A 24,152-nucleotide genomic window follows, 5' to 3' on the forward strand; every position below is an offset into this window, starting at 1 on the left:
TTTCAAGCACATCACTTCCATTTTGGTTCCCAAATGTCCATTAATTTTGCTTACGGCACCGCTGGACTGTAAATATGAGAGTCGATACACCATTTGCATGTTTTCCCCTTTTTTTAGAGCCCAAAAAGTAATTATAGTGTCAACAATGAAGCACAATGAAGATAGTAAAAATCAAAAGCACCCTCCATAGTGTACAGCCTGTCTCTTAAATGTACATGCACCCAAGTTTCTTTGTTTCTGCTGCATCAATTGCCAATGTCCTTTTGGTTCAACATAAGCTTTAATGCCCATGTCTGGTTTGAAATACTAGCGCTTGACCACTAAAAAAAAAAAAAGAAAGAAAAGAAAAGAAAAAGGAAAATATATATCTTTTGTTTGTTTAAAAAGAACAAAAATATTAAACAGATCTTTGAAGAGTAATAAACACTTAATAAGGAATCATGGCTGACCCATCCCACCCAACCCCTTGCCCTTCCCAGCCCCTTTATTTTTTACCTGTGGTTCTCCTTCCCTGGAACCGTGCAATGTAGAAAAATCAAATATACAAACAAAACTCTTAATCCATCCCTTTATGTAGCTAGAGTGAAATCTATTTTTTTTAATAAGAACTCGACAATCTCTCTTTAATATTTACATTGAGGAATTTGTTTGAAAGTTTAAAGCAAAGAAAATCCTGAAGTTCTCAGTGTGTACTGCACGACAGCATTTCCACAGTCTGCGGAGTTTGCTTTATCCCCTTCCCTTTGTCTGTGTTGGAACATTTATAACTGGAATGGTAGACTTTAGCTTCTTGCCCTGGTCTCTTCTGAGATGAAAGGTCCCTCAAAAGAACTCCCCACTCCGCCCCCTGAAGAAGTCGCCTCCGTCATTAGTTTGGTATTCTCTCAATGTAAATGGCTGGAGCAGCCGAACGCGCGATCGTAGCTATGAAGCTGTGGTCTCGACTGAGTTCCAGGTTGGTCGTCTCAGCCTGCTCCCGGGACATGGTGTCGTACCCCTTATTTACATGGAGAGGCTTGTGGGCTTGGCAGTATCCGATCACTGGTTGGTCGTAACTGTAATAGGGTAAAGTCTTCATGTGGTGAGGAACCTGCACGAGAGAAGAGACCGAGAAAGAGAAACGTGTCAGCAGTGCATTTAGCCATGCATTTCTTCAGCTCGTATCGCAGCGCAGCCTCAAACACCCTCTCAGGAAGACAAACCTTTGATGCTTCTAGGTTGTATGCAGCACCTGCAGTTCTCTCTTCAACAGGACTACTTAAATTTGTCTTAGTTGGTGGGTCCCCACTTGTGCACGGATGTTACATCTGCTGAAAGCCTACGCAATGCACCACCTGGCTAGGAAGAGTAAACTGGAAGCTGCTGGTAAGACAAACCTTTAAAAACCAGCCCTTCTTCCAGTGCCTAGAAAGGGGCTGAGCATTTCTACAAAAGCCAGCCCAGTGTGAGCATGTCAAAGGACTCGAAATGCTGACGGCCAGCACGTGTAGCTGGTGTTAACGGCATGAAGGTGCCACAGCTGGATGTCAGGCAAAGGTTCTTCACGAGGAGGGTGGCTGGGCACTGGGCAGCCTCCCTAGGGCAGCAGTCATGGCCCCGAGCCTGCCAGAGTTTAAGAATCCTTTGGACAATGCTCTCAGACACATGGTCTCATTTTTGGGTGGTCCTATGAGGACCTACAAGTTGGACTCACAGATCCCTATGGGTCCCATCCATTCCAGGGTATTCTACAATTCCAGCTTTCAGCACGGCTGGACCACACGTTTATTCCTCCTACGACAAAGCAGCTTGCCCAAGGTCATGATTTCGTGGGTTCCTTATCTTACCAACCTCACCAAGAGCCTCAAAGAGCCTTTATGGATGCTTGCTGGAGCTGAGCAGATCCACACCTTGTAAAAATGTACTGGAAAAGTCTACAAGAACTATCCTGATTTTACTTTTTTCTAATGTAAATACAAAAATTCCAAATTTCCCCCCCTTTCCTATTTTTCATAAACGTCCTATGTTTGCAAATGTTAATCCTACAAGTAAGTACGATTTATGGCACATCAGACACAAATCTTTGGAGATAATTTTATCATCTGCAAGAGATGAGCTGATCGCGTAGAAGGAAATGTGCTCTTAGGAAAAAAAAATCACACACTGCAGGAGATACAGGCAAGAGTTTATTCTAACACAGCTAGAAAACCTGAGCTCATTATAGCAGGAGGTTGCCTACATATAATTCAATCTTGTAACAAATGCCTCTTTATTTTCCACGCTGAACTTTAAGCGAAGACTACAGCACTAATTTATCACAAATGTTCATTGCAAGGTGCACATCATTCAAACAGGTACAAAAAAAGCAAAAGGCATTAAGAACAATTATAAGTTCTGCAGGGCGAGAGTTCCTCTTGCATTTGGATTTGATAAGCAGCAAGAATCCTCCCCCCATTTCTCTGCAGAACGCTGGAGAGCTTCCAAAACTCTTCCACTAGCTGGAGCTCGGCTGAAAACGTCATTTTACGTGACAGTTGAATGGCAAGCATGCAGAAGACAAGCTGCTCGGCAGAATTTGATGGGACAACTGTATTCACTTGTGGATCAAATTCAGCCCTAGTGCAAGAAACTCTTACCTCCCTTTGGATACAGTAATATCTGTGCCAATTTGTATCAGGGCTGGAATTTGTCCTCAGCCTTTAAGGCAGCTCTTTATGGTTCTATAAAAGCCAAGGACTGTTTGTGTTCTGGAGAGTTGAGAGATTGAGGTCTTGGCTTTACAGCAATAATACACAGTACATTAACCACCTGAGTCCTGCATGCAGCACTGTTTACTTGTTTTTTCCCCTTCTCCAAGCAGGAGTCAGAGGGATCAAGATCTCAACAGCATCCCTGAACAGTGGATAAACTTGTTTCCTTTCCAGCCGGGTTGGTTGAAGAGAACCTCTTAATTGTTTTCACTTAAAAAGTCATCTTTGTGTGTGTCTGAGGTCACGTTAATAGAGGTTGGTGTGCCTCATGTGTAGGAAAGGTGGATAGTCTTTATTAGTGTAAAAAAATAATAATTAGGTGTATCAGGCTATTCTTGAGCTTAGAGTTGCACATTTATCTGGAGAAAGTGTTTCAAGATGAAGGAAGCCCAGCTATGGATGTGCACCTCCCTGTTCTCAGGCATGGCCCTTCTACTGCCCTTTTTCTCCCTCTTTTAGGTCCTAGATCTCATCAAGGGAATTTAAGAGAATCATGTCAAAATCCTGCCAGAAGCATCATCCTTGAGCTACCTCCAGTGAGGAGTAAATGAAGAAAGTTTTTGGGATGCCTCTCGAATCGAGGTGGGAAGCCCAGGAACCTTCCTGCTCAAAGGGAAAGCCCCAGAGGCTGAGGCCCCAGAACCCAGCCTGCTTTCCTTCCCCGACACTGCTTCCAGAAAGACACGATTGTCATGATCAGTTTTCACTTACAATGAAACAGCAGCACATGAACACCGGGCTCACAAAAGCTTTTTCAGGACACGGCTGCGACTACACAAACTATTGCAGAGGTGGGCAGATGCACCGCCACTCATTCAGATGTAAGTAAAAAGGATGGAAAAACACCAAGGACATCATTTGCAAAGCTGTTCTGCTTTTCATTCAAAAAAAAATATTAATATTTTAAAAGCATCTAAGCTGCTGAAAATTAATTTTAAAAATATTTTTCTTCAGGTTCTAAAGTAACTTTTATGTTGCTTCATTATTGCTACAGAACTAGTGCCTGAGATACCAAGAGATACGACCTTCGACAAGTCATTTTATGAGCTGGAAAATGAGAAGATGATGTCCTGTCCCTGCTCGTCCTTCGAGACTGGAGGTCTTTGAGGCAAGGGTGTTTGTGCAGGGACTGAAGCAAGCCTGCTCTGACCTAAGCTGGGGCCTTTTAGCTGCTACGGCCTCCGAGAGAGGAAATAAAAAGCAGATGACCAAAAGGAAGAACACCGAACAGGTTACCAATAACCTCCCCCAAAGTAAACGCAGACCCTGGGATTCTGCCATCACTATCTTACAGCCTCTTCCCTGGAAGAGGCAGTTTTCACTGGGGGGAAAAGGGGAGGAAGGGTGAGAATTTACCTGCCAGCAAACCAAAGGTAGAGGCAGGAACAGAACCAGGATGTTCTGGCACGGTGCCTTTTGCTGTCTCCTCCGCGCCACTCGCCGCAGCCATTTGTGCTAAAAAACTCTTTAAATTTGTGGGGGGGTTTTTTGTGATCTTTCGGTTCCCATCCAACCCAAACCATTCTATGACTAACAAGGGGATGCACTCCAAAGTCACTGACACACACGTGCTGGACACAGAGGTGCCGCACGTGGGCTAAAAGCAAGCAGGATGCCATCCTCTGCTCTAACGCCTTGCCATAAGGGAGCGTACGGCCTCTCCAGTGCTGCACACAGTTGATTAAGTTGATGAATGAATGAATCTCTTCTCCAAAGAAAGCACCGACTCTATTAAACACCAAGCTTTATAAGCACTTCAAGTGTTCAGCAAGGGTTTTTGGCTAATGGGCTGGATTAGTTAGCTCGCATTAACTTCTGAAGCCTGCACCTCTGCAGATCTTCCCTGGAAATGTAATAAACATTGCATCTTAGGAGCCACGCACTTGAAACAAATGTTCTATTACAAGTAAAATTTGCATAAACCCCCAGCTACAGGAGCAAGATAAAAGATTTAGTGGTGGAAATTCAGGAATGTAAATCTTCCCTTTTGAAGCTGAATTGACATTGGAGAGGTTAATGGCTCACGAGCGTTGCTGCCAAATAACAACTTCCTTCAAAACAAGCCGGACTAACTTCAGTTTACCTGAGACTCAGTGAAATCCCACATCTGCATTCAAGATATTTCTCAACATTCCCTGTCCAGTTTTCCCTTGACATTCAACAATGATGTTCAGTTAAACACCAAGTCATTTCAACATGTATCCACATTTCAGTTCAGGCATTTTTTATTTTTAAACGCCACACTGATTTTTATCAGCAGCTTTAGTTACTTGCATCAGAAATACTGGGAGGTAACTAACTTACTCTCTAAAATGCGGATGTTTAATACACAAGAAAGTTCACTTTAAAAATTTCAATGATAAGAGTTCAGTTTCAAGTTCTGCTTCACATGGATGCAGCAATTAGTACCTAGATTTTTAAACAAAACAGCAATAAAAATCCTTATTCTGGAACTTAAAAAGTACGTGAGCAAGGATGAAACCATAGCTAAATATTCACTGAACTTGAGGAGCTTTAAAGAATATTGGCTTGGGTCCTAAATGAATACCAAGTGACCATATTTCTAAAATATTTTCCCTACCACCTTTCATAGCATGTTAAACGCCCTCATTCACCCTTAATTGCTTGCACTGCCTCGCATCAGGAGGCTTGAGACAACCTGAAATTCAGCCTTGCTATGAACTTGAAGCTAAGACACCTTACATCAAGTAACACCAAGAGAATTTAACACAATACCAAGTTCTTCTTGGTGACTGCAACTCCTGCTTAAGTATTTTCTTTGCTCACAGCACCAGACTTACTGCAGGGAAGACTAGCTGAGGATCAGACAGAGATTAACGCTCTGTCTCGCACAGAATCACTTGCAGTTCTGCAAGATCTAATCACTAGCAGTCCCAGGTTGAAATAATTTCCTGGTAAACTGTTAAATCAAATTTTGGAAACAAAGCTTTTCAGAACAGATCTATTTCATGTTGGAAATATTACGAGTTTTTCCTTTCAGCTTGGTTTTGAAGAAAGATCTCCAACCATTCATTATCCTGCAGAGAAGGAAAAAGAAGGAAAATCTTTCTTGAGAAACAAGAATGGCCATGGATGTCTGAATGACTCATAGGACCGGGATTATCACCAAAAGGACAGACCCGTAATATAAGGACGGGCTGACAATCTCAGCAGAGTTTCTGGAAGAGGTCTGTGGTAGCAGGGAGCTCACTTTATTTTTTTCCCTGAAAGCAGAACGGCGTGAGGGCACAAACTGCCACAGGACCCTCAGGCACGTAACTGGCAAGAGCCTAAAAGCTGGAGCACGGTGATGGAAGCGTCGTGCCAGACCATTTCAGCTGTCTCAGTCTGAGTACCTTGTCCTTACCCTGTTTAGGTCTTCAGTTCTGTTGCTCGTGTTCCCAATGAGGAAGAACACTCCATTTTAAAAACTAAGGACAAGCTGTATTCATCCTGATGGAAAATGGAACAGGACAACCACCACTGCCTTGCATTAGACACATTTCTAAAAAAACAAAAAACGAAGCATGAATATTTTCGGGCAGTTAAACATTATCTGGTTTCAGATTTGCTGGTATTCTATAACCCAGGTAAACCGAATTACGTGTAAATACTTGCCTAGTTAGTGATTACATGATTAAATTACACACAAATTCAGAAGTTGTCCATATGTAGTGGAAACTCAGCGTTACAAAATATGGAAGCTATGCTTTCTCATTAGTGCTAATATTTAGTAACAGAACACCATGACTTCATTGCTGAATTAACACCATAGACGTTGATAAATCAAATTCAGAGTTCATTTAAAACCCTAACATAATTTAGAGTAAAAATAAGCAAGACATACTATCACAGCTTTACAATTAGCGAAGCATACTGCGTCACCTTAGAGATAGATTGATTAGGTACATTAGGCAGATATAGCTGGTATAAACAATTTCAGTGGATTTCATGCTGCTGAAAAATGACAGCTAACAACCCTGGAACATCCCTTTGGAGTCAGTTCAGAAAAACATTCCTCTTCAGGAAAACACACAATCAGATACTTCCTGATAAACCCATTAAAATGGACAAAATACGGACTTTAAAGGTAGTTCTGAAATACAAATGGCTATGTGTTTTATTCGGTTTCCAATTGGAATAAACACAAGAGTGGCTAGCTGTTTTTTTATTTTAAATAAACCTTTTGTTCTGAAATTTGTGTTGCCTAAGGTAAATCTCATTTTGGCAAAAAAAATAAATCAAAATTGCATTTATTAAAAAAAAAAAAAAATGCAGACCCCGAAAGTCTGAGCACTCCGTTACAGGGTGGTGTGAGGTTTTTCGGAGAACTGCTTTTACTGAAGTCGTCTGTGCGACATCCAAGCGTTTCAGGAGAACTGTCAACTTGATTTTTATGTGAAGGTCTTCAATATCTGTAATTAGCCCAGGTTTTCTAAGAGTTACTGATCCCACTGGGAACTGCCTGAGGTTGGTGTGCCTACATTAGGCACGAAGCATTAAGCAGGATCCCTTCGGTAGCTTGAATTGTAGGTGCAATTCCCACAATCAATTCCCTGCAATTTCATGTTCAATTTCCTCCCCACTCCAGACAGAAGCCACTTGGGTGCCTCCTCCATCTATTTCCTCCCAAATCAGATTAACGGTCTGTGCAGCTCCCTCTGGGAGTCAGGCACAAGAAGGAAGCCTCAGGGTGTAGCCACAGAGCCCAAGCCACGTGGTGCTGAGCCCACTGCCACCCTGAAATCGTTCCTATCATGAGGGGATCCCCCACCAGGTCTGCATCTCCTGGTTTTCACCAAGAAATTGAGAACGTGCAGCCACAGACAGGTGGTGTTGGGGGATGTATTGCCATTATTCCTGGTTTCCTGCACACACACACGCATGTATGGTCTTAAGTGCTGGACGAAGAAGGTTTTTTGTCCTAGACAATGTCTCCTTAGCTTATTCCCACCGTGACAGTCCTACAAATGGCTCTCCGTGAGCATCCTACAGCCCTTTAGCTCTCTGCACGATGCCTTGCTGCTGACAGAGGCACACGTCCACCAGCAAGCACACAGGATAGAGGGAAGAGGATCAGTGATCCCCTGGGATCTCAGCGGCCCAGCTGGAGCTGTGGCTAAGGCAGAGCCCTGCTACTCACTGAAATGCAGCTGCTGGATATGTCGTGGCCCAAACCGGGCAGTGCCTTCAGCAGCCTGCAGTTACCAAACGTCCATCAAAGCAAGCAGAGAGCATCTGGGATAGGGACTGCTCGGACCAGACCTGGGGATGAAATCAAGGTCTTCAGAGCCAAACCTGAGCTCTCATCAAGCATTCGGGGGCTGGAAGAGGGCAGGGGCATCTCCATCTAGCTATGGATCAGGAACCTTTTCTGCATTTGAACTTAACCTGCAGAGAAAATCAGTGGAAGGCTGTGGATGGTAGGTCTTGGGTCGTGTCCTAGTAAAAATAAAATTGGTATCAGTGGAAGTTTGGAGCCTAAATATTACAAACGACTGGCAGGGGGGACACTATTCTTACTCAATTCTTGTATTTCTAGCTGGGAAAATGGGATCCCAAAATTGACATAAACTATCAGGAGAGAGATCCTACTAGGACAAGTGTAGAGGAAGAGCAGGCAGGAGGCACAGGGCAGAAGAGAGTGCAGCCAGCAGGTACTTCTGCATGGCCTCTTACATTTCCATTTATAGTTCATAGCAAAGTAAACTCATCATTTACAGACATAATAAATAACCACAGGAATTAAACAACAGTGTATTAAAAATGATTATAAGCATATTAACCTAATAAATTATATGTCATGGTAGTAAGAAAATTATGGATCTATGGGACCATATAATACTGCAAAATTGATTCCATATTAAAAAAAAGTTGATTAAAACACATCTATTAATTTTTCATATGGCATTAAAAATTTCATCAACTTTTAAAATGTCTGTAAGCTATACAGGGTTTACCATAAAGGCAGAATTTTATGATTTATTCCGTCGTTGCAGAGTGTATTTCATGTCTTAAACCCCTACATAATATCACACTGTCAGTTCTGCTCCTATCATGAACTAGATTTTAAGTTTCCCTTTCCTTCCCTACAGATAGCTCCCTAATCCTTCCAGCCCATCACCCACGTGCCTTTCCCTTTAAAACCAAACCTCTCCACGGATTGCTTAACTAAGTGTGTTTCTCCAAAGATCAGGAGGAAAATCATGCACACCGCACTGCTCCCTCTACGGGCCAATTTCATCTTTCAATCAGTAAATGAAAAGGTTTCCCTAAAGAGAACTCCCAGAAAGTAGAAAGCCTTCTAAGCCTTGTTATTGTTCCTTGGGCAAAATATTTCTTCTAAATAGCTTTATCTGTATTTCATGGAGTATCTACTCGTGACAAAAAGGCTCGCTGATGAAAAGCTTGAAGTGAGATTCCCAGTAACCTTCGATTTTCCGCCGTGGAGGGCCGATAAAATAAACAAACTATCCAGATATTCTAATTGGAAAGCCATTAATATTGCTTTCAGTGCTATTAGGATAATTTCCTATAGAATTCAACAGGACGGGGAGGTTGGGGTTTCAAAAAAGCTTTCACATTACTTAAGGACAGAAGATCAGCTTTGCAGAAGCCCCGCAGTGCCTTGCAGCAGTTCCCTACCTCGAGTCCCTCGGGTACCTTTGGGTGCCGAAGCACACAGGCATTCAGATCTTGAGTTTCTTTTAAGGCACCTCAGTCTTCATTTAGATACTTTAAAAAGCAAGATTCTCCAGAGGAATTCCTGCTCCCTAAGTATCGCATTACGAGCTGCTAAGCGTAGATCATTTGTACTTAACCTCCGAGGACAAGGCAAAGGTCCATCGAGCCAAGTCTCCAAGGGATCAAGAAGAAAGAGCAGAGCACAGGTCAGCAGTGTGGTAATAACGTCCACAGAGCATTCTCCTGACCTCCAACGCTCCCAGCTTCACTTAGCTTTCTAAATTGCTGGCATTTCAGGCCTGAAATACCACGGGGCTGGATCTTCCCACATATTTAAGAGCCTGAGGCACCCTCCTGGGCCCGGGGATGGCTCCGCACCCTTCGGCAGACGGTTGGATTTGCAACTGCACTCTTAAGGATCACAGCACCGTGATCACAGCTCCTCACACCACCTGCAAAAGGCATTAAAACAATCAGGGTGAGAAGAGGACATTCCTAACTGGGAGCCTTCCTCCAGCCCCAGTACTTGCTGTTCCCTCCTACTTGCACGTGAACAAACTGGAATCCTTGGCTCTCCCATGCCCCCGTCCCAGACAGGAGGATCGACCAGCCGACTGCACAGCAGCTGCCCTCGAAAGGCAAGGCTGACCTTCTGCTTCTGATACCTTGCTGGGGTCACAGGATATCCTGCAGCAACAGGGCGGATGGAGGGAGAAAAAAAAGCCCAAGAGGCATCACCTCGGTGCCAGCTCCCTCTGGTTGAGTCCTACGTGGAGCATAGGAGAGGAGCCAGGAAAACGAAGCAGATGGAGATGGATGCTCTGAGTAGAAAAGGCTGCAAATTGTCCTGTCATTTCCCTTTTCCAGCAAGGCATGCTCTCAGCCAGCGAGGCCAAACACCATGCCTGTTTACCTGATCCTGGGGAAGCTCCTCCCTGGATTTCAGCACAGCAGGTGCCACAGCCACCTACGTCCACACTGGAAATGCCAGGAAAAGGCACCTGGGAGGTGAAGCAGAGCCTCTGCAAAAGGTCCAGCCAGTTTGGGAAGCAGAGCACTCTGCTTCTGTCGAAAAAGAATGACAGCAATAGAGGAAAAGGCAGAGTTCTTTTTCCATGCAGCGATCAGAAAGATGGCAACCTGCTCCATCCGTTACCCACAATAAATAAGTGCAGTATTTAATGTGAACATCTGATAACGTCGCTGCCACACTGACAAATGAAGGCACTGGAGAATGATTGAAACAAGTCTCTGTCACATACTAAAATGCTGCCTTTTCATTAGACCTGCACAGAACTTACAGTGTGCAAAAGGGCTATCCAGAAATTGATGGCTTTTTCAAGAGTTTTAAATACTATTTAAAGTTGTACATGAAAGCTGAACGTGAAGACACCACAAACGTACTCCTGGAAGCTAGAGGCACACGACTCGAATTGCACAGTATTTCGTCCTCAAGGCATAAGCAGTTATAAACAATGCAACATGAGGGCTTGTGATTAAAAACTACTGGTGCTAGAAGAAAGGGGATACTGGGTCCCTTATCACACTGATAAAAAGTAGGAAGCTTTTCCTCCTCCATTATCTAGTTATGCTATACCCAAAAGGTTTTGGTTGGAGTCAGATGACAGTCTCAACCTATTTCTGGTTGAAAACAAATGCTTAAAGCCACATTTATAACTGGCACTAATTCCGTTTAGTGCGGTAATATTAAATATAGAGACAGCATCCACACCCTGCATCCCCAACAAGCTGTAGGGTGAAAGAGCCCTTCTCCTCCATCAGCGTTTAAAATTCAATGCTCAACATTATGGCGTCAATCTAAGGCAAGCAGATCATTTGTTTCATTTTTCAATCACCCTGAGACGATTTGAAGGGGCAGAAAATGGGAACCAAGAGAGAAATAAATGGCAGAAAAAGAAAAAAAAAAAAAGCTACAGAAGCTCATGCTACTGTTGTTTCCCCTGGTCTGGGCATCAGATGGTCTATGCCAGATCATCAACATCCAGAGCTGTAGACCAGAAAGGTCTTAAGAAACCAACAGCAGAGGAGCGAGCAAAGCATTTCCTTTGGGATAAATTTGCTCCAGTGGGATAGAAGAAACCGCTGGCACTACAGACCTTCTTGGACACGGGAGGGAGCTCCTATTAGGCTGAATGTCTCAGCAGGATTCTCTTCATGAGAAATTACAACGTTTTAATTGCCTCCACTGTCTCCTAGCAGAGGAATCAGTGTGTACGGTGGAACAAACACACTGGAAAGAACATTAATCCAGCAGCAGAAGGGACAGCCTCTCCTCCTGATGTATGTCACTTCCATTAGCGCTGATGGGAGCAGCGTGCCTACGCTGAGAGGCGACTGCAACCCCCCAGTTTCCAAAAGGTACTGCTATATGACTCATATTGGGGTGAGGATTTATATAACCTCCATCTTCACTGAAAGGCTGAGGAACAGGCTCAGGATCTCGCAGCGCCGTAAGGGAAGGAACAGTAGGGCAGAGCTGGAGGGAAACGGCTATTTTGGGTTCAGGGAAAGAAAATAATTTAGGGATGAGGGTGAAGCGTTGGCAGGATGGCGCTGAGCTGCGGGTGACACGCTGCTTAGGGCAGAGGCTGGAGGACTGGGGGCAGCAGCTTTATGCTGGCAGAGCCAAGAAGCTGGAGTTGAACTTTCTGAGTTTGTGCCCTGACCCTGGGAGACAGCCCAGCTCTGCAGGGATGGGGAGGAAACACTCGGCTCTTTCCCCAGATCCTCTGCCAAGCCCGTGGAGCACACAGGCTGCGACAGGAGAGTGAGGTCAAGTCCGTAGCAGGGTGCTGAGGGATGGTGCTCTTCAGCCCAGCAGCTCCAAGAAAAACCCCTCTGCCTGAACCTCAGAGTCTGCCCTAGCTAAAAATATACAGCCAGTGGCTACACCTGCATAGTTCACCCCACGTACCAAACAGGACACTACAGAGGAATATTATGGCTGAAATTAAATTAAGTATCAGAAAAAGCTTGGGAACACTTGGATATGAACTGCTACAGAAACTCACTGCATTACAAAGGCCTCTCTTGATCCTGGATAGGGCAAACGTATTCTGCCACTGCTGATCTACGAGCATGCGACTTGCAAAGGAGGGCTGCAACAGCAGCTCTGTTAGCTGCTCTCTGAAGAGACCCCTGAAATGGCAAACAGGAGAACCAGAAAAGGCAGGGTAAGGACTCGCACAGTAGACAGCATTAGAAAATTAATAACAAACTTGGGTTCATGCTTCAGTCATGTTCTATAGAATCTTTGTATATCAGAGATCAAGCAAGCAGAAAATTAATGCAAGACTGTCCAGCGTTGCAGGCAAGGACATTTCACAATGATAGCATTATTTTTTAATACTCTACAGGAAACAAATGACTTTTTCATTCCTCTGGGCAAGTTTTGTAACATGCAGGAAAATCATCAGTAAAGACATATTCAGAATCCCTGAGAAAACTGGAAGAAAGATGGGTTAGGAAATATCCTTGGCGTAGCAATCTTTGCTGCCACAAAACCAAGCGGATCAATTCAATTACTCCATGAAAGCAAAACCAACAGAAATAGTTATTGTGCAGCAGTGGCTTAGTGACACTTTTAAAGCAGAAAGGGAGGTCTGGATGACATTCAAAACAAAATGCATGCTAAATCCTAAAAACAGGCACTGTATAACAGAAGAGGAGAGTGCAGCAACTCCAAACACACTGAAATCTTAAGAAATTGAGGTTTGGTGGTTGCCCCAATGAGAACTGGCACGGAAACTACGTGGTCGAGATGGCTAAGAAGCAGATGAAGGGTTGCACAGTCCCTGCAGAGATGGAAAGCAGCAAGTTGTCTTAATTTTGTCCCATTTCTGAATACCAGCAGAGCTGCTCCAGACGCAAGTTGAGGCTGGAACAGCCTCGGGACTGCTCCGTGTCAAGCTCACCACTCTCCCCTTTCCACCAGCTGCCAGCTGGCAAGAGCCAAAGCTGTAATTATTGGCGAACAGATCGTGAGGTGGAAATCTGACCGGAAGCCTGAGCCTAGCTCTGAAAAACAAGAAATGTTCGGAGCCATTCAGACAAACAGAAATAAAGCGCCTTGCCTGTGCAGCTGAGCACTGATGAGCGTAGCCAGGAGGGGGCTGCAGAGCTCGCCGGCTGGCAGCTGTGCTGCTCGCGCTGGTGATCGGGGAAAAACCAAACAAAGCAGGCTCGGACCTATTCTGACGCAATGAACATTAATAAGCAAAAATAGTTGTTGCCTACTTAGACCCTTTCTGTGCTTGAGCTCAGCAGTAGTGACGGAGTGTAAATGAAAAGAGGCAGGTTCAAAGAACCCTGCTGGAAAATAAAATCTGCCCTGCGAGCTACATTTTGAAAACCGAAGGAGCTGCTGTTAGAAATATCTGCAGCTCACGTCAACAGGACACAGCATGCTCGAACAATCTCTCAACCAGCCAAGCATGAGCCTAACAGTTTCCAGCGACTCCGGTTTTTTTTGAACTTGTTCTGTTTGGGAAAGGTAACTCCAGTGTATCAGAAGGGATCAGCACAGAGGGAAGCAATTCAGCTCTGGCAGCGTGGAGCATTTCATCGGTGCATTGCTGGAGTGCTGGAACGTGGGGCTGCGACCGCCGACAGCCTCCTGCCCGGGATCTTTTCTCATTGCAGCCACCTAGAACAAATACCCAATGTATCTGGAAGATCAAGGCAATATCATGGCCTGATCCCTAACCACCCAAGAGCGAAACAGACTGGGAGAAGCAGCGTAAGGAGATGAATAAGCCTCTCATAATCCAAAATCTGTTGTTTATTTGCAGTGCCTGGAGGCCTCGACTATAACTGAAACTGCGCGGCAGTAACCAGTGCTCATGCGCTGAGTGAGAGCCCTTGCCCCGAAGAGCTTGTACTCCAGACAGGCGTGACAGATGAAGGGTGGGAGAAAGAAAACAGCAAGCAAGCAAAAGATCTCAAAACTGATGCACAGATTGAGGGACAGATTTTTCCACGAGCTAAATAGATGAATACAGATCTTTTATCCCTAAATGACTTCCCGTATCATGTGGCCACTGTGCCTGTGTATGTATTTGTAAGCGGTACAGCCCTGTACGAGCACAAGAGTTGGTGCTGAGTACTCACAGTGTCCACAACATACACGTTTCAGAGGATTTCCAGCAAAGTAGCTCCAGTCTGGTCCCATAAACACCCAGAGCAGATCTGGCTTAGCAAAGGGATTTGGTCTCCGCTCTCTAAGGCTGCTCTGGGACGTTAACTGAAGCACATTAAGTGAGGAAATCTCAAGATCCACATCAAGAGTGGGATCTGCATTAGAACACCAACATTAAATGCGTCCTCTGCGAGCCAGGGATAGGATTCAGCTCTCTAGAGTCCCAAGACAGTGCAACATTACTCAAACCTCCCAGTTTAAAGGTGTTTTTGACTTTGACAGCTGTAGTTTCAGGTGATGCTACAAACCTCCACATAAGGAGTTTACATACACCTACTTTAAGAGCCCTCTTTACTTTGTCATAATTAATCCAAGATCAACAAAGCCATCACAGAACTGAGCACAGACAGATGCTTAAGCAGGTCAGTCTGGTCTTCCTTCTGAAGACAGCACGCAGCGCTCTCATCCCACCCCAGAACAGCAGAGGGAAAGCACCAAAGAGCAGCTCTTTGGCAGAGCCCCTCTGAAGCAGAGTTGGAGCCCCAAAAGTGGCTCTGTGCTGATGACAACCTGCACAAACCTGAGTCTCAGCACCTCTCTGAGCATGCACTGTGGCTGCCATCGCCATGTGGGTTGCACAGACCCCTCTGCTCCTTTCCAGCCTCTCCTCTCCAAATAAGAGAACAAAGGTGACAGTGGGACTCCAGGCCACAGTCTGTGCACCGCTGTGGCAAAAAGGCAGAAAGAGGAAGGCTGAAAGAAACGATCCCACAGTAACTGCAGCATGAGACAGACAAAAGATCATGGAAAAGACATTGGATTTCTATTGCACTAAGGCTTCTCTCTGGGGTGCACAGAGCACGCTCCTGAGAACACTGCATCGAGGGTCTTCACTTCCAGCAGTGAGCAGTGAGAAAACCTGGAGGAAACAGAAAGGGTCAGATCAAACACCTCCCACCCACACAGGGGGGCTCTGGGAAGCAAAACAAATCAACTTATCTCCAAAAATGCTTTCCTTCTCACCAGGGACTGGACAGGCTTCCTGAAACACAGAGCATGCTGTTTAAAGATGACACTGCTAAAAGGTAATGCTCTTTTTCTTTCATCTGTCCCCAAACAAGGATGGAGCAAATGAGGGATAGCTTTAGGTATACGAAGATGAATAGGGAATAGAAGACAGAAGATTTATCTTGTTGATAAATCAGTTCTGTAAGAAGAGCAGAAAGCACTGGCCATTTCGTTGTATCTTTTAACATCATACATAAGAATGTTTTTCAATCAATTACAATGGGCTCAGGAGATTACTGGGGATTTCAGGTGCTAAATGAATGGCGCACATTTGGCATCTGGAAATAATTCACACTTGCACAACACAAGACCTAGTGCATCTGTACCTTCCGCAAAGCCAAACGCGGATAATCACACAAACAGACATGACTCACAGCAAGCGTACTCCAGTCCATAAGTTTTCACACATCAATTCTTTGCAAAATTTTATAAAGAAACCTGTTTTCAGCCTGCCACATTTGTAAGTCAGATCATGGTAGCAACAGGAATAAACAACAGTTGTTTGCCCTTGTGCTGCACCTTTCATCCAAGGGCTCTGCAGTCATTATTCAGATAAGTCTTGTGTTGCTGCTTTGAGACAAGCAGATATCATTATCCTCGCTTTATAGATAAATAAACAGAGGTCAAAGAAATCCCCCAAGGAAATCTAGAGAGTTAAATACCTACATCAAAGGGTTTAACAAAGACTGATATCACTATTCCTACCAAAAAGGCAAGGAAACAGAGAAAGACAAGTTGAAGCTGTGAGCCCAGCATCAGATAACTGGGCCTGGATCTTCGGTCTCTAAGAAAACCTCACCTGAGAGCTGTCTCCCCATTTCACAACTAGTATCAGCTCTACCTAGAAACAATCATATAACACACCTGAACACACCCCTGGGTTTGTTTACTGTGACCTTCTTCAAACAAAGCGAGCATTTGCTACAGAAATTAAATATTTACATGGAGCTTCCAGTCATCATCTCCCTGCTGGCGCGGTTTGCCCGGAGCCTCACTTCTGGGTGCATGTCCCTCCAGGCCTCTTTCGGGAGTCGATGATCCTTGTGGGTCCCTTCCAACCTGGGATATTCTATGATTTTGCTCTGCTGCACCTTCCCCAGGGACTTGACTGTGAAGGGATGGGTCAGGATGAGTCGGGACGGATCACATCAGTGCAACTCGTGCGAGCCGCCCCCTAGGTGAGCTCCGGCCCCAGCTGGGCCCTCAGCCATCTGTGCCTGACCAGGCCTGAGTGGAACCGTCCCTGCTGCTCCTCCAGCATTTCTGCTAGAGATGTCAGAATGTTCCTGAGTAATTCTTTTGGATATTCAGTACTTGCTTATTTGCCTAATTCCATCATTTTTCAGCTGGACTTTTGGCTAGGGGTAATGTTCATTTAGTACTTGGGTGCACAGCTCTGTTGTGCGATACCGATACGGCCCTACTACTGTCGGCCGTAAAGACCACGCTGACAAAAGGCTTTTGGAGGAGGCATTAAAAGGGGCTTTAGAAGCCTCAGAATCTTAAACATTAAAACCAATGATTCAGATCAAAGGCTATTAAATCAATTAGAGATGATCTGCAATTCAGGTCAATGAAACTCTTGCTCTACTTCTGTGGCATGATGCGCGGTCTTTTACCTCGGTCAAATTCAGCTGGTTTTACCCTTTATGAAATCAATAGGACTCTCCCAGAGGGCACGGCCCACGTCGTGGCGACCGCCCTTCTTCACCACAGCTCTGCCCAGGGCGTACGGCAGCTGCTCCAACTCGCTGACGGTCCCACTACTTACCAGAAGGGCCTCAAACAATGGCTAAAATGGAGCCCTCTGAGCACCACCTCAGGTTAAATAATAAACAAGGGTGGTGAGGCACTGGAACAGGTTGCCTTAAGGAGTTGTGGATGCCCCATCCCTGGAGGTGTTCAAGACCAAGCTGGATGGGGCCTTGGCCAACCTGATCTAGTGGGTGATATCCCTGCCCATGGCAGGCGGTTGGAGTTAGATGATATTTAGGGTCCTTTCCAACCCGAGCCATTCTATGATGACAAGGCCCTTCTGTCCTCCCTGTGTGTTCTCTCACTCATATAAACAAAAACATGGGAAGGCTATTTAAGTATCCATTAATTTCCTAGTAATTATGGTGTTCCGCTCCTCCTCTTTACCCTGAACAATGCACATGAGCTTGTACCAAAACAGAAGCCATCAGAGCAGCGTCAGAGTTCAGCACCTACAGCCAGCCCCTTGCTACCTCGACATGGTGCCAAGGAGGGGCCTCAGAGCCCTCGTCCCCTCGTTAGGAACAAGCCACCGAGTCGCGGCAAGCGACGGTAGCGTGGAGTTGCCAGCTGGACAATGGTTGACATGGTTACCCTTTTCCTTTTTGTGCTACAGGTATGTAGTAAGTTCAGCTTCAAAACCTCACTACAATGCGTAACACAATGCCATGCAGTCTCTTCCTATTACCATGGAAGAAAAGAATGTGCCATTGACAGACTTCAGTGCCCTTTTAAAGCAGAACAGCTCTGACATCAAAGCTCACAGCACTCCTCTGCAATAGTTGTTCACTGTGTCTTTGTGGTCAGGAACTAAAACATTTTCTGAAGTTCTAAGGGAAAAAATTATCTCCTGAAAATGAGTCTCGTGTACTAAGTGCTGCAAATAATGAACAGCTGCACTGTTTCCTTTGGAAGGTGAAACGAAGGAAATGCAGCCTTAATGTGCATTTAGGCAGGAACGGTCAGTCTCCAAGACGTTTATTGGGCATAATGGAAACATTCAGTTGTCAAAGGGAACATTCAAAAAAATTGACAGTTAGGCAGGATGCATTATTTAAACACATATTTATCTATCAGAAGGAAAACAGCTGCAGATTAGGGGGGAGTGTGATCAACCATGGCTCAATTGTAGCCTCTACCATATGGTTTTTGTCTGACGGATTAGGAGACTACCTTAAATCCATTTTTCCCCGTTTGCAAGTGGGGCCTATGTACTGCAATACAAAAGGAAAATAAAAAAGCGCATCTATCTTCACAAGATGTCCTTTCTTTGAGGGCTCTGCTGCCACTCTGTGACAAAAATGACAGCTCCCTCAGCACACCCGATGCGGTGTGAATTTGTACACTAACGCCACGATGGCAGTTCTTGCACTCACGCTCTGCTGCAAGACTTGCATTCAGTCCCCTTACCCATCCTATAATCCTTCAAGCCTCTTTCACCCATTCCTTCAGTCCAAAGCTGGTGGGTATTTCACTGCAAGGAGCCTGGTCTCCAGGTCAGTTCTACAGCCTTTTGTAGCGGCACACTCAACCTGCCCTGCTCCACATACATTAATGCTCCAACACTTTTTCTACGTGCATCCCAAAATAGCCTGGGAAAAAAAGCAAGCACCCAAACCATGCTGCAGCCTAAATCCATTTCTCGAAACAAAATTACTATGGAATCATTAAGGTTGGAAAAGACCTCCAAGATCATCTGGTCCAACCATCCCGCTACCACCAATATTGCCCACTAAGCCATGTCCCTAAGTACCACATCCAACCTTTCCTTAAACACCCCATGTTTGGTCCTTTTTGGGCTGTACACCAAGGGTGGGAAGGGACAGTTAGCAACTAACTACTGCTTGTTCATGTATATTGGTTGAATTGCATGGCTTGTTGGAATCATGGTCATGTTCGCACGAAACACTGCTTGGCCCAAGCTCAGAAAATCTCCTGAATAATCCCCTGTGCATCGCATGGAATCTGCCACACTGGAGCTCTGATCCTAGCCCAAGACCTGGAGGGGGCTCATGTAATACAGAACAATTAATTCCGGCCCTGTTGAAGACAAATAGGACCTTGGCAATTGATGTGGCTGGCTGCAGGATGCCCTCTCAGGCAAGGAAGGAACATGAATTACTTTTCCTTTTCACACAAGTCAGACCTTTCCAATAGTGATAAATGCAATTATCAAACCACAGTATCTTTTCTTCCTGACAAGGTGCACTTTACCTAGCCCAGATGTGAGGCAAGGTCCCCACTCCGCAACACCACGACCTTCATGCTTTCCTGATCGTAAACCCTCGATAAGGACGGGATGCCGCAGAAGTTCCTTTGGTCCCCCAGCTCATACATGCCCTCCGAAGCACATTTAAATTGTAAATCCATTTTGTATAAAAGCAATGGCCACAAAACACATGCAGTGGAAACCTTGTCGCACTCAACGCTCGTTGGGGAAACAAACTCCTGCAAATCTCCCCGACTTTCCCATTGTGCCTGTGCTTGCCCTAGCTCCGATGCGCCGCTGTACTTGGTACAGTTGGGGAACCACTGTTCTGTTGTCTAGCAAACTAACTCCATGGCAATTTGAGCTTCTACTGGATTATTGTGACCAAATAAATAGCTGGCTCAATCTAAGCAATGTGCAAAGTCCATAGCAAGATTACAAGTCGATTTTCTGAAATGAGGCCCTGTGGCTGATCCACCTGTCCTCAGTGTGTAAGAACTTAGGTCTGACCCTACAGCAACTTTTCATTGTTTTCCAGAAGCTCCAGGCAGCTCAGGGCTCTGGCTAGCCATTTCCAGCAAGGTCAGCACCCATTTCCAGCTTGGGTTAGGCTCAGAAATTCATTTAGACATATTTCAGCCCACTTAAAGTTAGGGAACTTGTTTATCTTTAAGTAAAGGGAAGTAGTGTCACTGAAATAAATTGAAATATCACTTCCTGAAGCATACCAAACTATTTCCACAGGTAAATGTGCCAACTAACTCACATGAAACGAGCTCTGAGAGCACGCTCTCTTTGAGGCACTCCAAAAGGGTTTACTTAAGCCGACCTACACAGCAGCAGAGAATTCTTGGTGTAGCATAATGAAGGGCATTTGTCTTCTCCTAAACACAGTCTACCAAGATGAGGGAAACAAGGACTTTTTGCACTCTGGGGTGCATTAATAGGAATTCTCTTCACTCACTGTTGTGAGAGCACCATGGCTATCAGGAACTCCACTTCTCAGAGTTGTTGAAAGGAGGTGAGGAAAGCCCCTGCTCTTCAAATCTGCTGGATTTGAAGAACAAATCTAACCATCTATGGATGGGTGTCACCTAACCCCATAGTTGCTAGCTATTCCTTCCCCTTTTACAAAATCCATTGCTTTACATTTGTCCCTACATTTGGCTTTACATTATTCTTCTGAGTAAAGGTGAATTTCTTTTTTATTTCCCCCATCCCAGCTCCGTATTTTGAAACCATACAAAAAGCTTGGAAAGCTTACACCTACTGCAATATTTTAATAACAAGATTATATACTTTTTTTCCTTTTTGACAGCTCAGTGTAAAGGAGTAATAAACTTCAGAAAGTTTTCTTCTTTGTTGGTCTGATTATCTGTGGTTTTATTTATTTATTTTAAAAACTATGTTAACTCTATAATTGAATTTTATATCACGGTACTTTCAGGATGTGTCAATTTCAAGAAGATCAGAGAGCAAAAATATTTTATGCATTTGCAGTTATGGGTCCCTTGTATAAGTCCTACCAATTTTAACTTTTTTCATACGTAATATTTCAAGGAGAAAGCACTTGAAAACTGCTTTACAGGCCTGCAACAGACTTTGCTGCTGGCAGATTATAATGGAAAAAGCACTATCAAGAAACAACATTATTTCAGGCTCTGTTTCCAGAGGTTGGTTGTTCTTTCTTTTACTGAACTTTTTAAGTGCCGCAAATAAAGGATGGAGAACCAGGATATTTAGCTGTCTAGAAATGGAAATAGATTTCTCTAGTGACTTTCAAAACTGTTTTCCGAGATGCAAATTGTTGGAAATCAGGCACGTTGGGTCCTAACCTTCTGAAACATTTCAGTAAATCCCATAAAACACTTTCCTAATATCTTTAAGCTACCTGAGAGCCTCTGGAAATCTGGCTCCAATGTTTCACGTGCTTACAGAAGGGAGGAAGCTTAGATTAGTTTTTTAAAACTTCTTATGAGATTCAGCCCCACTGCTCTTCAAATCCGTAGAGTGGCACAGTCTGCTGCAGGAGGAGAAGCCGGACCCTTTCTAGCTAGAAAGATGGCTCCTGTTGTTTCTGACAAAACCAAATGAGAAACCAAACGTAATGAGAAGCAGACTTCTTCACAAAAGGGAGGCACTGACAACCAGCGGCTGTAAGAGACCTAAGCCCCGTAGGGTCAGGCTTGCTTTTGTGGCTGTAAACTCGATGATTGCAACCGTGCACCAAACCCTGCTCTAACACCGGTCTGAAGTTAACTGCAACTCTCTGACGTTTCCCCAGAGATGTTTGCTTAACAGGAATTTCCTTGAACACGAAGCATCTGTAATGATTCTATCAAATCCAAGTTAACAGCTTGGGGATGTACAGACATTTGCTCTAGCATCAGAAATGTCTGTTTTAGAGCTTCAGCACAAACATTTTCTTTTTTTTTTTTTTTAATTCTCAACCAGGTTGTTCTATTTAGCTTGGATCTGATCATAACTTATCGGTACTTAATTGCATTAGAAACAGCAACAGCAGCCTAAAATCCTTTCACCTCTACTGAATCTATGAAGCTAGAAACAAATAATTAAGCCTGTTTACATATAAATATGCAAAATATATGCATATTGCCCTCGCAAAACACAGGTAGAAGTAAGGATATGAGGCTTATCCTCTGTTTAGTTATGCTAATTCCCTTGATGCCAGTAGATTTACTCCCTATTTATTTGGGTATAACAAGAGGTCCATGCTGTTTATTTTGATTTGTGCAGGCAAAACTGTAAACAATACTACATTTCCATCACAAAAATGTGATGTCTAAAAATCCAGTATTAAAGGTAAGAAAAAATGTAAGCAGCTAAAAAAAAGGGGTCCGTCAAGTTCCCCACTTCTCTACAATCTCTTTTTACTAAGTACAACCAGCCTCATTTCATTTCTTTGTTCTTTGCCATGGTAACATGATATTGGTTCCACAGAGCTGATTTTCAACGCTGTTTATTAAATGCACAAGCCCGTTGAAAGGTTGCTCATCCTAAAAACAGTTTTCTATGTCAGAATGCCATATAGCTTTCCTTATAATTTGTGTGTTAACATAGGAGGTTCTCTGAATAATGAAGGGATTGGTGTGTACGAGCAGCATTATCACTATACCCAAGTTTTTGTACACAGAATCATGCAGTTGAATACAGAACATGTAATTTTGAACCTTACACTATTTTTAACTGCTGCATATTACTGAATCGAACAGCAAACTGATGTTTGAGGGGGGGTTTGGAGCACAGTTGCAAGTAACCAAGCTATTATCTTCAAAAGCAAGTTTGACCCTACTGAGTTTAGCTCATTTCCACCAACTGTTTGCCTCCTACAAAAATCTGCTCCCCATTAACTTGTGTTCTTTTGATGTTATCAAATCACACGCTGAACCCAAAGCACTCAGCTGTCCTTAATTATCTTCAGCCTCTACATCCCCATGACCATCTTGGAGCCCCTTCCCATGTCTGTTCCCCCAAATTAGCGTTGTCCTTTGGCCCATGGTTGTCTCCTGGCAGGCCCTAAGTCCAGAACTTGGGAGCAAGACTTCTACTTCTCCTCTAACCTCCTCGTCCGCGGCCAGGGCTTGATCTGAAGTCAAGAACAAAACAAAGTAACTCCAGCCCCCCCACCAGCCCTGGAAAGAGCTTTGGGATTTGAGACAACAATGGAGCAGAATTTTCTGTAAGCGGAACAGAATTACTTTGAAGGCTTTCCAAAAATTGATATTCGTGGATACCGCACTGATTTTCAATATGCCACATCCAGCAATAGCCCCACAGAGAAAGGAAAAGCAGACTTGTATCTGACAGCAACTGGAAAGAAAGGCATGCTCACTGCTAGAAACCCTTGTGCTGATACCACTGTGAGACCTGCCCACTGCAGGAAGGAACCACTGCAACTCAGATCCCAACACAGCAGCCCCCTGGCACTGTATTTTTCTTATATTTTTGTCAGTAAAACTTTCTGCTGTCTCTTCCACATGGCAACACCAGCTCACAGCTGAACAACGCTCAGAGAAAAGGCAGTCCTCGATGTCCTGCGAAGCAATGGGGAGGGAGGGAATTGCACAAATTGCAGCTACCCATACTCAGTTTGATGGAGATACAACCTACAGCACCTTAGTGAGGTGATAAAAGCTTGCTCCGCACAAAGCTTTGGCTAGAGATTATGCTGTGTAAACAAGTGAGGCAAAACCCTACTGATCTGGTATTGCAAGCTTGCAAGTATCTCCAGTTTTAGTTCATTTTAATGTATAGATGGGAAATTTTAGTTATTTTCTGGAAAACACAATCACCCATTACGACCTACAGAAAAATTACAGATGCCATTAGTAACTCACGGTGCCTTCAGTGTGAATGTGACAAGTACTGAGACCCTTAGGATCTCTCAAGGAATTTACATGAAAATTAGAAGGCATTTTGAATCAGAGTTTCTGCTCAAAGCCGTTGGCTTCGGAATTTCTGCCTAAATCTGGAACTCTCTTAGACTTGGTTATCGCCTGCTCCCAGCCCAGCACAACGAAGGTCCCTG

General features: G+C 44.3%; 1 protein-coding gene across 1 annotated transcript in view; it reads right to left on the bottom strand.

The window, feature by feature from the left end:
• Positions 1-710: 710 nt before the first annotated feature.
• LRRTM4 (leucine rich repeat transmembrane neuronal 4) overlaps positions 711-24,152 on the bottom strand; it is a gene marked incomplete at its 5' end in the record, with an annotated part of 203,391 nt that continues 179,949 nt past the window's right edge. Inside the window, one exon of the mRNA XM_035562779.2 lies at positions 711-1,090. Coding sequence (XP_035418672.1) covers positions 869-1,090 — 222 coding nt within the window. The remainder of the gene's footprint in view (positions 1,091-24,152) is intronic.

This window comes from Cygnus atratus, chromosome 27 (assembly GCF_013377495.2).
Source record: "Cygnus atratus isolate AKBS03 ecotype Queensland, Australia chromosome 27, CAtr_DNAZoo_HiC_assembly, whole genome shotgun sequence".
Taxonomy (NCBI): domain Eukaryota; kingdom Metazoa; phylum Chordata; class Aves; order Anseriformes; family Anatidae; genus Cygnus; species Cygnus atratus.